Genomic DNA, 14,362 nt, shown 5'->3' with positions numbered 1-14,362 from the left:
AATCCCTTGTGGCAGTGCTACTCTGTCCTATAGGGTCACTACGAGTCAGAATTGACTCCATGGCCGTAAGTAATGGTACAGGGACTACTGGCTACTGTACGGCAAAAATCCAACTCTACCCTTACCTCATGTCATACAGAAAAATTAACTTGAAATGGATCATGGACCTAAACATAAAAGCTGAAACTAAAATTTCTAAAAGAAACACAGGAGAAAAAAATTTCACAATTTGGGGTAAGCGAAGAATTCTGAGGACACAAAAAACACAAATCACAGAACTATAAACTGATAAACTGGACTTAATTTTTTTTTTTTAATTCTGGTTTTTGAAGGACACCATTTAAATAATGAAAAGGCAAGCCACATACTATAATACATTTAACTTAAGAAGGCTTGTATTCAGAGCATATAAAGAAGTCTTACAACTCACTAATAAAACAAGGCAAAAAAACATGAAGCAAAAAACGGACCAGAGATTTGATTAGTATGTCACCAACAACGATACACAAATAGCGTAGTGTGCAATGCTAGTCATCATGGAAATGTAAATTAAAACTAGAATGAGTTGCCATTACACACCCAAAAGAATGAATGAAATGAAAAACACTGAAAACCATTTTGGGGGAAAATGTGTAGCAACTGATAGGAATGTAAAATGTTACAACCACTGTGCAGAATAGTTTGCTAAAAAGTTAAAGGTGCACTTTACACATTACATAGCAATTCAACTTCTAGAAATTTACCCAGGATAAACGGCTACAAGAGCTGTATACATGAATGTTCGTTCATATCATCTTTACTCGTAATAGCTAAACAACCCAAATAGCCACCAACAGGTGAATGAATACACAGAGAACCATGTACGAATCTCAAAAACATGCTGAGTGATCAGTTAGAGGTGGGGCCCAGCAATCTGTATGAACAAATGGTCAGATAATTCCGATGCATGCTGAAGTTCGAGAACAGTGGATCCAGACAATTGGAACTTAAATTACAATTATTGCCATTTCTTTTGGCCACCCTGCATCGGATTATCTTCTTGTTTGGAGGATCTCCCCACTTGAGTCTTGGTGGGTGACAGAATGTCTTCATTATAGTAATTTAAATGCTAGATATTTGCTTTCCCAGCCATACAAAGTTTGTTAGACTCTGACGTAAGTCTAAAGCAGTCTTTGACATAAGTTAATGGCACAAATGGGAAGGGACAGATCTGTTTTCAGTAAAGGACGGGGCAGCAAGGTAGTATAGAAGTGATATTGGTGCTGGAAGTGAGAACACAGCAGTAGAGAGGAGTTTGAGGCAAAAATGCTAATTAAAATGTCAAGTGCCCGATTGTGATGGCAGGGATCCATCGTCAGACTAGTTCAAGTCATGCTTCGGGACTTATTTTACGCCCAATTCTCTAGGTCTCCCATAGATAAAACCAAAAACCATACCCATGGTCATTGAGTTGATTTTGACTCATAGTGGCCCTTTAAGACAGAGTATAACTGCCCTATAAGGTTTCCAGGAAACCCCGGTGGCATAGTGGTTAAGTGCTACGGCTGCTAACCAAAGGGTCGGCAGTTCAAATCCACCAGGCGCAATTTGGAAACTCTGTGCGGCAGTTCTACTCTGTCCTATTGGATCACTATGAGTTGGAATCGACTTGACGGCAACGGGTTTTGTTATAGGGTTTCTAAGGAGTGGCTGGTGGATTTAAATTGCCAACTTTTTGGTTAGTAGCCATAGCACTTAACCACTGTGCCACCACAGCTCCCCTCCCATAGATATTGGGGCATTAAAAAATGTCAGTGTATAAATGTAGAAATCCAGATTCCCTCTAGCTCAAAACTATACTGTCTGTATGACGTGGTCTTATCTTCACAGTCCAATATGGCAGCTAGAGCTTGATAACATTTAATTTTACCTAAGCCCTGTAATCATGGAAATAATCCCACTCTGGTGTTCTTGAAAACGGCTGAGCAAGACAGCCAGCACTGACATTCCCCTTAGTTAGACTACACTTTAGGCAGGCTTCTTCCTGACTCTAGGCCTCAGATCTCTCTTTGGCCTTTACAGATCTAGATGGAACCTGTCCATCCACTCTTAACAGTAACTTCAGGGGGTAACTCCATGTGATCAACATACCCCACTGCTTAATCTCCCCTAATAGTATTTTTCTACTCACACACTTCAGCCTTTAAAACTCTTCTTGGCTTCTGCTTCAGTGGAGTAGGAACTCAGTTCTGGTCTCTCTCCCCACTGCAATGCTCTTTGCTTCTCCTCCATTACCATAATCCTTTTTGTATAGACTATCCTTATCTGTTTTAACATTGTCCAGCAAAATTTTTCCTTGACAAGCTCCATCTACCACAACCCCATTCCAGGCAGAATGTTAGAAAGGCGAAGATGATATAACGCGTATCTTTTAAGTTGCCACATGACACTTTTGCTAACATCTTATTGGGAAGCATTTAGATACGAGATCACACTAGGTGCAAGGCTGAGAAATGTGGTTTTTTTTAAAAACCATGTACCCAGTCAAAAAGATCAGAGGTAGTTACTTCTATGGAAAAAAAGGAGAATGAATAATCGGAACAACTAGTAATCTCTCCCTCAAATATTCAATTAACTGACAATCTTAAATGAATACAAATCCTAGCAAAATGAATTTGATTTACCAATAGTGGCAGAAATGTATATCAATATCATTTACTAATACGGAATATGTTTTAGTTAGCAAAGATTCTTTAGTTATATTTTCAAAATTAGCTGAAATAAACTGCAATAATAATCCATATTCCACTTCTCATTTCCCAGATATCCCTTGGTAAAACCTTACTCTTAATACTCATAACTACATTAAGTAGTAGTCCATTTCTTGTACCTTCCTAGAGGGAAATATACCCGTTGCCGTTGAGTCGATTCCGACTCACAACAACCCTATCAGGCAGAGTAGAAGAGCCCCACAGGTTTTCCAAGGCGGCTAGTGGATTTGAACTGCCGATGTTTTGGTTAGTTAGCAGCAGAGCTCTAGGGAAATATACATATATACATATATAAAACAAACCCATTGCCGTCGAATCAATTCCAACTCATAGCAACCCTTTAGGACAGGGTAGAACTGCCCCAAAGAGCTTCCAAGGAGCGCCTCGTGGATTTGAACTGCCAACCTTTTGGTCAGAAGCTGTAGCTCTTAACCACTATACCACCAGGGTAACACAGGCACTGAAAAACGGGCATTTCTTTACTTTTTGCTTAAGATCTGAGGACAGAATGAGAGAATGACCATGAGATTTCAATAGCACTGACCTTCCATCTGTTAAAAGGGCCACAGGTTGCAGAATCTGCCAGGTAATCACAGGGTGGGAACAATGGGGCCACGGGTGATACACAGAGAAGGCCTAGACCCCGTTCCTCCTTCAGCACCCTGGCGCCTACTTTGTCTTCTGTAACTGCGACAGCTCTTAGAAATGAAAGATAAAATAACAGAAATGCTTCAGGCTAAACTAATTTCTTTGCTACTCACATTTATAGCCACAGGACCCAAGCCTCAATATCCAATAAAGGCATCATTAAGACAAAAACGGGAGTGTGCCACGTTATTTTTTGGAAACTCTGGTGGCAGAGTGATTAAATGCTATGGCTGCTAACCAAAGGGTTGGCTGTATTCAGGAACACAATAAAAAGAGCTGCCTCTGAGCTCTCTCTCTTGTGCGCCTAGCATCAGCCTCTCTGCTTTTGCTATCTACTTTATTCTCCTTCTACACAAGATAGGTTTAAAGATACAGGATTAATCTAAGAATCAATCTTTGCCCCTAAAGGGAAAGACACATATTAATATTTTGGAATAAAATATAAATAGATGTGCCGTTGCTTTGTTACTTAGAGTTTGCAAACAATACATATATGACGACTACCGGTACCATACTTATTTAATCTATACGTTGAGCAAATAATCTGAGAAACTGGACTGCACAAAGAAGAATGCAGAATCAGGATTGGAGGAAGACTCGTTAACAACCTGCAACATGCAGATGACACAGCCTTGCTTGCTGAAAGCAAAGAGGATTTGAAGCACTTACTGATGAAGATCAAAGACTAAAGCTTTCAGGATATGGATTACAACTAAACACAAAAACAAAAATCCTCACAGCTGGACCAATAAACATCATGATAAACAGAGAAAAGATTGAACTGGTCAAGGATTTCATTTTACTTGCATCAACAATCAAAACCCACGGATGCAGCCGTCAAGAAAACAAATGACACATTGCATTGGGCAAATCTGCTGCAAAAGACTGCTTTAAAGTGTTCAAAAGCCAAGATGTCACTTTGAGGACTAAGGTACACTGACCCAAGCCATGGAATTTTTAATGTATGCGGAAGCTGGAGAATGAATAAGGAAGAGGGAAGAATTGATGACTTTGAATTATGCTGTTAATGAATAATACTGAATTTACCATGGACTGCCAGAAAAACGAATCTGTCTTAGAAGCATAGCCAGGATGCTCCTTAGAAGCAAGGACAGCAAACTTCATGTACTTTGGACTTGTTATTAGGAGGGACCAGTCACTGGTTCTGCACGCTTGGTAGAGGGTCGGTGAAAATGAGAAAAGCCCTCGGCGAGATGGATTGACAGTGGCTGCAACAATGAGCTCAAGCACAGCAACGGCTGTGAGGCTGGCACAGGACCTGGCAACGTTTTGTTCTGCTGTAGGTAGGGTTGCTCTGAGCCACAGCTGATTCCATGGCACCTAACAACATATACAGGTGTCACTTTATCTCCAGGACAGTTCTGTGAAATAGGACATTGTGTGAACACCTGGGTCAGCAGCGCACAGGGGTCCTGGGTGCATGGCCTGGGGGCCACTGTGGGGCAGACGGCCTGGGCAGCTCCCGCTTTCTAAGCCTCCAGTGAAGGCTCTTGGCTGGGTTCACCTGGTGCACACCCCCACAGCCTGTTAAGGTCATGGAGGGGAGACTCTAGGTGTGGGCCTGGGAGCAGGGTAGTGATCTTAGTGACTGACCTGGTGTCTCTGCCCTGGCCAGGCCTGGGATGCCTGCCAACCCTGAGTGCTTAGGGGCAGGATCGGGCTCCCGCTCCTCCCAGTGGCAGCGGCCTACCAGTGGGTAAGGGGCGGCAGGGTGGGTTCACTGCCAAGTGGGGCCGTGGGAAGGTGTTCAAAATATTAGTATGTTTAAATTGTCAGGGACCCAAAGTTGTCACCCTAAAGCAAATACAAAGCCAAGGGAAAACGGAGAAACAAACCACTCAGGGCCAGGGTGACCTAATGCACACCAATGGTTTTAGTCATTTATGGCTAGGCAAGATTAGTGACTCGGTGCCCCAGAACTGTGAACTGAGCACGAAACAGCAAACATTGGCTCTTTACAGCATATTGTAGTGGCGCAATATGAAAGGACGGGCCGGACTATAAGAGGCGAGAGTCAGCCACAAAAATCGCTTGCCGGCATTTTCTCTTCAAACTGGCCTGGTTAGATACGGTATTTGAAGAAAGAAGGCATGGGTCAATAATCAACCTGCACTTTCTCCTCCACACTGCTGACACAACTGTTGCCATTCTGCTAAGCCAGCAGCAGGGAAGGCTAGCTCTCCCGTGAGAGCCTGCCCGGTGAGGGTAAGGTGTAAGCCAAGGCGGCCAAGGGTGCCCGAGCCAGGACCGTGGTGCCTGGCGTGCATACATTTCCACTAGCACCCTACAGGACCACACCAGCAAAAAATGGGGATGAGACCCATCGAGTCGCAGGAGCCTAGGGGGACCAGGGTTGGGAGTCTGGGCCTGGGACTCCATCACAGCAGACTATGTGGCCTCCAGGCTGCACACAGCAACTGGGCAGAAATGGGGCTCTGACCTCAAGACGAGGGGTCTGGCTCTCAGACACACAGACACATAGATGTTAAGCTATGTATATCTCTCTGTGTATGTGTGTGTATATGTATATATATATACATATATGTCATTTTAAATAACCAAGTTTTCTAGGAAAATCTGTCCTTTTTGTTTGCACCATTGATTTCTGCACCACTGATAACCATCTGGGCTCTTATACATTAAATAAACAATTTATGCAGGTACCAGGCAAATTTTAAGAACTTTTGAATTTTCTACTAAAAGCTTCTCCCCAATACCCACCAAAAATCCCACCCCTTCCCTGTTACATGGCTTATTAAAAACACTAGGAAAATAAACATTCATTTCAAATATTTTCTATAAGTCCTTTTTCTCTAGCTCTACATGTCCGAAGATGTTTGCTTGGTTATGAATTCAAAAGTTCACCCAATGTTTTCGTTGATGATTCATACAGAAATCTAAAACATAAAGAAAGAAAAAATTAGCTACTAGAAAAAAAAAAATGTAACCTAATTATCCAAATGTACTTTTTCACAAAATACAATCTAAAATTGGTTTTCAATCAAATGCACTTAAAAGAAAATTGAAGTAACTTGTAATTACTTCACTATTTCTCACATGTAAAAGGGAATAAAACATTCTATCATCGCAGGGTTGTTATAAGGTGGGAATTAGGTAATACACAGACAACATGTAGCATAATACACAACACAGTTACTGAGCAAGCCCTCAGTAAATGGTGACTATTGTCATCTTCCCCGTGGTTATCATGACTAGCAAGAATATGAGATGTCTTTCCATTTATTTAGGTCTTCTTGAATTTCATTCGGCAATGTTTTATAACAAGTCCTGTGCCTGCTTGAATTTGTTCCTAAGTATTTTATTCTTTTTGTTATTATAAATGAAATTGTTTTAATTTCCTCTTCAAATTGTTCATTGCTAATTTTTGTGTGTTGACGTGATCTTACGGGAAGCATACTTTTAAATGAACTATAAAAGTAATCCAGTATCAAATGTATTTTTAAAAAAATTGCACACACCAGAATAAATGAAAACATATTTCTTAACAAAAAAAAAGGGGCCAATTTTTCAAGGAGTACTGCATTTCTTCAAGGCCTGATAACAAGGTTTAATGTTGATGACTGTATTATACTACTACTAAAGTTGCCTATATAAACCTGAACCAAACCAGCTGCCATCGAATTGATTCCAGCTGACAGTGATCATATACGACGGAGTAGAATTGCCCCACAGGCTTTCCAAGAAGTGGCTGGTAGATTCGAACTGCTGACCTTTTGGTTAGCAGCCAAGCTCTTAACCACTGAGCCAATAGGACTCCTGCCTATATATAGGTGTAATTAATACTGGCAAGTAATCCAATTATAATATGACTATAATTCATTTACTCAGTGAGAAAAATTCACGACGTAACTCAAACTTAAGAAACATTAACAAATACCTACAGTTCTCTTAACTTCAAATTACAAATTTATTGCTATCTTTAAAAGTAATAAATATAACATGTTTGACATTTAAATGCACTGGTGAATTCGTCCTGTTCCTCATGAGAAAATACACTCAGTTTACAATATGTTATACTGGGTAAAGAGATTCAAGTGCAATGAAAGCATTTTTTAAAATTTATCACCCAACAGTTCAGTCAACAAAATGCTAACTCAGCTGGAAAGAAAAGTAGATTAATTGTTAAGAAAACTTTTGCTTCTAAACTAATGCCCCATTGCCTGAAAGATTAATTGTCCCAAGGGGTTCCCAGAGTCTTAATGTTGTTTTTCTTGCTTTAGAGTCTCATGCCCAACATTAAATCAATAATATTTAAAAATACAGCCTTAAATCCTAATTGTTTCTCTTTCATTAGATTGATTTTTCAGACACTGGTTTCTCTACAGTTTGCTTCTTGCATATTTAAGCAAAAGCCAATATTCCAGAGTCCTACCCGATCATTTTTCAGGTTGCCACCTCCTTAAAGGGAAGAATCTCCCCCAATCTGTGCACCAGTGTAGCAGAGAGGATGGCACAGTTGCAGAATCAACACATAGTTGTAGAAACAATGTACAAAAAAAAAAAAAAAAATACATGCCTCGTTTTAAATCCTTTTCTTTCCCATAGTGTAAGTTTTGAAATCCTCAACCCATTTTCTCTCAACATGAACTAATATACTTCAAGTACTTACCTTGAAACTATGTGCAAGTAAAAATGAAATTCCTAACAAGAAGCAAATGTCCCTCTTTCCTTATATCTTCAGAAAAGCATGCACAATTCTACATCCAAAGAAAAAAACTGTTCTTGCAAATATTATTTCTAACAAGAAATCTTATAAAATGCTTGGACTTCTGAGATTGCCACTATGTCCTGTAAAAATAACTTACGATTTACATAGTTGGTAATTCCGACTGATTTTCTTATTCAATAAGTTGTTGCCTGGTAAAACATTTTAAATTCCCATAAGTTTTCTGAAATGTATAAAAACTTCCTACTTTTCTTTAAAGTCAGAAGAAGAGCGCTGTTGCCTCCCTCTTCTCTCACGTGCCTTTTTTCCCCCACACACTCACAACCTTGGTACATCCAAATCCTACCCACCTACTTCAAGGCCCACTTTCCCTATTTCATCCAGGTAAGAGGTTAAGCCTTGTCTGTAGAGGGCACTGGTGGGACACTGGAGGGGGCAGGGGTTGTCTCTTCCAGGTTCTGGTTCCCGCAGAGTGTATTTTTTTGTCCACCGTGAGGCTCTTAATGCTAGGTTCCTGCAGAGCACAGCTTTCTCCAGCACTTGGCTGCCCCCTTCCTCTTGTACTTGACTCGGGGCATGGCAGCAGTCCCAGTCAGCACAGGTATGCTCCCCACACCTTGCCCTTACTTCAGTTCCAGATGTGCATGTGCACAGCAGGGACCCTATAGGGCTGGCTGTTCAGAGGGCAGCCACCAGGAAGTCATACAGAGAAATACACTGGACTCCTAAGGAGGGTTCTAGCAATGCGAGGCAGCCAGAAGCTTCCTCCAGCATCTAGCTAGTTCTGAGGCACAGCACATCTCCCTGTGGACTGCCTTTCCCAACACCCCAGAGAGCAGATTTGAAGCAAGTCCCACCAGCAAGGCACCTCAACAACTTCTCTATCCAGACAGCCAAGGGGGTCTGGATCTCGGCCCTGGCGGGGTAGGGTGTGGTTGTGTGGGGGTATTCTTCTGGGGAGGCAGGGGAAGGTATCTTCCTTGGGTGCTCTATCTCACCCTAGGAATGGGGCTGCTTCTCTTTAACTCTTGTAGCCAATTCTCCATTACTACAATCCCCTAGATTTGAACACAAATCTCTTTGTAACAGAATGAAAAAAAAAAAAAATCAGTAAGGATATAGAAGATTTGAGGTAACACAATGAACTTGACCTAATTGACAAAGAAGACAGCCCTCAACGTCTACAAAAGACATATTCTTTCCCAGTGCACATGGAGTATTTATAAAAATTGGCCATATGCTCAACGAAAACAATAAACAAGGAAGAATGTTTTGCTACAGGGAAAAACATGGATGAACTGCATAAACACAATGTTGGATGAAAGAAGCCTGACATAAAACAACACTCCTCTATACTCCGTTTACACAAAGTTCCAACAGACAAAACTCATCGGGTTAATAGGTACTTTCAAGGGTTAGAAAGGAGTCGGTACTGGGCGATGCATGTGGGGACTCCTGAGATAATGTATTTCTTGATTTGGGTGGTGATTACATTTTGGTCATTAATTAAGTTGTACATTTATTATTTACTTACCTTTCACATGTAATTTTAAATGAAAAAATTCTATTTAAAATTAAAATTAGAAAAAATACTTTAAGCTACATAATGCTAAGAAATTTGAAAATCTAAAAAAAATAAAAATTCAAAATCTGGATCAATGTATAATTTTATAGGAAAATATAAATTACAAAAATTTATTCGAGTAACAGTAGAAAATCAGACCAGGCTAATAATATGAAAGAAATGGCTGGGGCAGGGAGGTGTTTTTTCAGGTACTTTTCAACAGCTTCAAAACACAAATACAATCTGTGAATTTTCTGTCACACTGGAAATGGGAGAAAGCTATCAGCTAATGCCGACAGCAAAACAGATGCAGGTTCCCCACATCACACACATAAATCAAAACAAAACAAACAGCAAATAAAAAAAAACTATTAAAAAAAAAACCCAGACCCGTTACTGTAGAGTCAATTCCGACTCATAATGACCCTATAGGACAGAGAACTGCCCCATAGAGTTTCCAAGGAACACCTGGCAGAAAAACGAAAAACAAAAAACTATAGATCAATCTTACTTCAAGTGTAACTCAAAAATTCTCAAAATATTAGCAAATAAGATACAAATGATATTTTATAATAATAGAACCCACTAAATTATGCTAACAACGTTCAGCATTAGCAGATTAACAAGGACTCTTTCATACCCCTACCATCAAATACCCCATAAATTTACATATCCAAAGGAGTTCCAGCTTTCTCATAGCTCATGTTATTGAAAAACATTTCTGGAATTCTACTGGAACTGCTTCCAAAGTTAGCTGATAGCTATACAACAAAAATTAGTCTCATCGTTTTACAACTCAACTTGTCTACTTAGTCTTCTTCTCTTCCTCTTTTCCTGTTATCAACGCACTTGGGTTACAGCGAGGTTCTACTGGGCCTCGTCTGAGAATCCAGAGCCCTAGGGACAAAGAGGCTAGGCACCGGGAGCAGGCCTGAGGCAGGGAGAGGAAGATGCACACAGAGCTCAGCTGAGTAACTATCTGTATGCCAGTGTGAGTGTATAGCCCAGAGAGGTGAATTTGTCTAACACAAGACAGGCTACACGGCTTTACTACTGATACACAAGGTGACAGTATTACCCATAGCTTAGTACCAGTTTTTACATAACACACAATAGTAATTCGGGTGTTTTGCCCGTGATACATGTTCAAATTAAAATATCACATATATATTTTGTTTCGTTCTGTTGTGTATACGGTCGCTATGAGTTGGAACCGACTCAACGGCACCTAACAACAACCAATTTTCTAAGCTCTTAACAACTGCGTAAAAGACTAAATGATTTTTTGGTTTCTTTTACTTTTGAAATAAGTTGTAGTTAAAGAAAGTAGGTTTTGTCATTTAATTTTTAAGAAGCATTCACAGTAAACAAAAGGTTGGCAGTTCAAATCCACCAGGCGCTTCTTGGGAAACATATGGGGCAGTTCTACTCTGTCCTACAGGGTCGCTATGAGTCGGAATCAGCTTGGCGGCAACGGGTTTTGGTTTGGATTCACAATACTGCTAAGAAGGTCTAATTTCACTAACAAAAAGATTGATTACAACTAGGATAATAGGTGATTAAAATGCAAACAGCAATCCTTCAGTAAACAAAAATTTCCTAGTAAAGAAAGCATTAAATATATCTGTGCCTAAACACAAGTCAACAATCTATAAAAAGCTACACTTTACAAATTTATTCATAAATTAGCAATTTAGGATTTTGAAAGCCTTCTCCAAAGGAGAAAGTAGTTATAGAATGTGGTTTGCCAGGTATATATAAAACAACTTTTTTTTTTTTTTTTAATAAAACAACTAGTATTAGCTTACCTAGTTCCATAACACTTAACCTTATTTAGCCCATAAAACAGCAAGAAAAAAATTGTTTTATGGCTAATCTGAGAGTCGAACACAATTTATAAGAGTTCACAGGAAAATACATTGCATGTCAAAACCAGTGCATAGCAGCAGAAACACCTGAATGGAAAAGTAGCTCAAAGGACACATTCCTAGCCAGCAGTACCTGTGACAACAATCTGCCACCCAGAAAGAAAGAAAGAATATTTCTTCTGAGGCTCTGGAGGGTACTTACCTTTCCTATTCCTGATGCGGATGTTTGTCAACTAGGTATTTATATCTTAGGAAATGCCTACGGTTACAAAATCATAACTAATCACAAAAAATATCTGTCTGCTGTTGTTAGGTGCTGTCTAGTCAGTTCTGACTCACAGTGACCCTATGTACAGCAGCACAAAACACTGCCCAGTCTTGCACCATTTTCACAATTATTGTTATGCTTGAGTTGATTGTTGCAGCCAGTGTGTCAATCCATCTCACTGAGGGTCTCCCTCTTCTTCACTGACCATCTACTTTACCTGACAACATGCCCAAAGTATGTGAGACAAAGTCTTGCCATCCTTGCTTCTATGGAGCATTCTGGTTGTACTTCTTCCAAGACAGATTTGTTCCTTCTTCTGACAGTCTGTGGTGTATTCAGTACTCTTCACCAACACCATAATTCAAAGGCATCAATTCTTCAGTCTTCCTTATTCATCGTCCAGCTTTCACATACATATGAGGCAACTGAAGACACCACGGCTTGGGTCAGGTGCATCTCAGTCCTTAAAGTGGCATCTTTGCTTTTAAACATTTTAAAGAGGTCTTTCACAGCAGATTTGCCCAATGCAATGCATCATTTGATTTTTTGACTGCTGCTTCCATGGATGTTGACTGTGGATCCAAGTAAAATCACTGACAACTTCAATCTTTTCTCTGTTTACCACTATGTTGCTTACTGGTCCAGCTGTGAGGACTTTTGTTTTATGTTGAGGTGTGATCCAGACTGAAGGCTGTAGTCTTTGACTTTCACCAATGAGTGCTTCAAGTCCTCTTCATTTTCAGCAAGCAAGGCTGTGTCATCTGCATAATGCAGATTGTTAATGAGTCTTCCTCCAATCTTGATGCCGTGTTCTTCTTCATTCAGTCCAGCTTCTTAGATTATTTGCTTTGCATACAGATTGAATAGGTATGGTGAAAGGATACAACCCTGACACACACCTTTTCTGATTTTAAACCCTGTAGTATCCCATTGTTCTGTTCCAACGGCTGTCTCTTGGTCGATGTACAGGCTCTTCCAGTTGATTGGCCAGGTAGCTGTCTTCCAAGTTTCTTGGCACAGATGAGTGAGTACTTCCAGCGCTACATCTGTTTGCTGAAACATCTCAAAAGGTATTCCATCAGTTCCTGGACCCTTGTTTTTTGCCAATCCCTTCAGTGCAGCTTGGACTTCTTCCTTCAGTACCATCAGTTCTTTATCATATGCTACCTCCTGAAATGCGTGAATGTCGACCAATTCTTTTTGGTACGGTGACTCTGTGTATTCCATCTTCTTTTGATTCTTCCTGCATCATTTAGTATCTTCCCCATAGAATCCTTCAATATTGCAACTCGAAGGTTGAATGCTGAGAGTGTTCTTCCCTTTTGTTTTTCTACCTCCAGGTCTTTGCACATGTCATTATAATACTTTGTCTTCTCAAGCCACCCTTTGAAATCTTCTATTCAGCTCTTTTACTTCATCAAGTTTCAGAGTCTCTTCGGACTTTCTTTCCTGTCTTTTTAATGACCTCTTGTTTTCTTCATGTATGATGTCCTTGATGTCATTTCACAACTCATCTGGTCTTCGGTTGTTTGCGTTCAATACGTCGAAGCTGTTCTTGAGACGGTCTCTAAATTCAGGTGGGATATACTCAAGGTGGTACTTTGGCTCTCATGGATTTGTTATAATTTTCTTGAGCTTCACCTTGAAGTTGCATACAGGCAATTGACGGTCTGCTCCGCAGTTGGCCCCTGGCCTTGTTCTGACTGAAGACACTGATCTTTTACATTGCCTCCTTCCAAAGATGTAGCCAATTTGATTCCTAAGTATTTCATCTGGTGAGGTCCACCGTGTATAGTCGCCACTTGTGTTGCTGAAACAGGGTATTTGCAATGAAGAAGTCGTCGGTCTTGCAAAATTCTATCATGTGATCTCTGGTTGTTTCTATCACCAAGGTCATATTTTCCAACTATTGTTCCTCCTTCTGTTTCCTGCTTTTGCATTCCAATCAACAGTAATTATCAATGTATCTTGACTGCATGTTTGATCAGTTTCAGACTGCAGAAGCTGGTAAAAATCTTTAATTTCTTCATCTTTGGCCTTAGTGGTTGGTGTGTAAATTAAAATAATAGTTGTATTAACTGGTCTTCCTTGTAGGTATATTGATATTATTCTATCACTGATAGCATCGTACTTTAGGATAAATCTTGAAATGTTCTGTTTGACGATGAATGCAACTCCACTGCTCTTCGAGCTGTTATGCCTGGCACAGTATACCATATGACTGTCCAATTCAAAACGGCCAATACACAGCCATTTCAGCTCATTAATGCCTTGGACATTGATGTTTATGTGTTCCATTTCATGTTTCTTCATAAAACCATATAAAATAAGTGTGTACGCCCTTAATTTTTCGAGAGCAGAATTTTGCAAATGACCATTTTGTTTCTGAAGACAGAATTAGTAAGTCAGTTAAACACATACTGCAAAGGCTTTTTGTAAACAGAAACATTACTGTCTTTATGTGATGGCTAAAGTTGTATGTCAGCTTGGCTGGGCCTTGATTCTCAGCGGTTGGCAGTTATGTAACGATGCAGTCATCCTCCATGATGTGACCAG

General features: G+C 40.1%; 1 protein-coding gene across 2 annotated transcripts in view; it reads right to left on the bottom strand.

Annotated features, from left to right (window-relative positions):
• Window positions 1-324: 324 nt before the first annotated feature.
• Window positions 325-14,362, bottom strand: part of NCAPG2 (non-SMC condensin II complex subunit G2) — a 120,882-nt gene continuing 106,844 nt past the window's right edge. For both annotated transcript variants that reach the window (XM_049861878.1, XM_049861879.1), the window contains exon 28: window positions 325-6,316. In XM_049861878.1, coding sequence (XP_049717835.1) covers window positions 6,265-6,316 — 52 coding nt within the window. In that variant the 3' untranslated portion in view covers window positions 325-6,264. The remainder of the gene's footprint in view (window positions 6,317-14,362) is intronic.

Source organism: Elephas maximus, chromosome 20 (assembly GCF_024166365.1).
Source record: "Elephas maximus indicus isolate mEleMax1 chromosome 20, mEleMax1 primary haplotype, whole genome shotgun sequence".
NCBI classification, from domain to species: domain Eukaryota; kingdom Metazoa; phylum Chordata; class Mammalia; order Proboscidea; family Elephantidae; genus Elephas; species Elephas maximus.
Note: the sequence above shows the minus strand (reverse complement) of the source record. Positions and strands in the feature narration are given on the sequence as shown.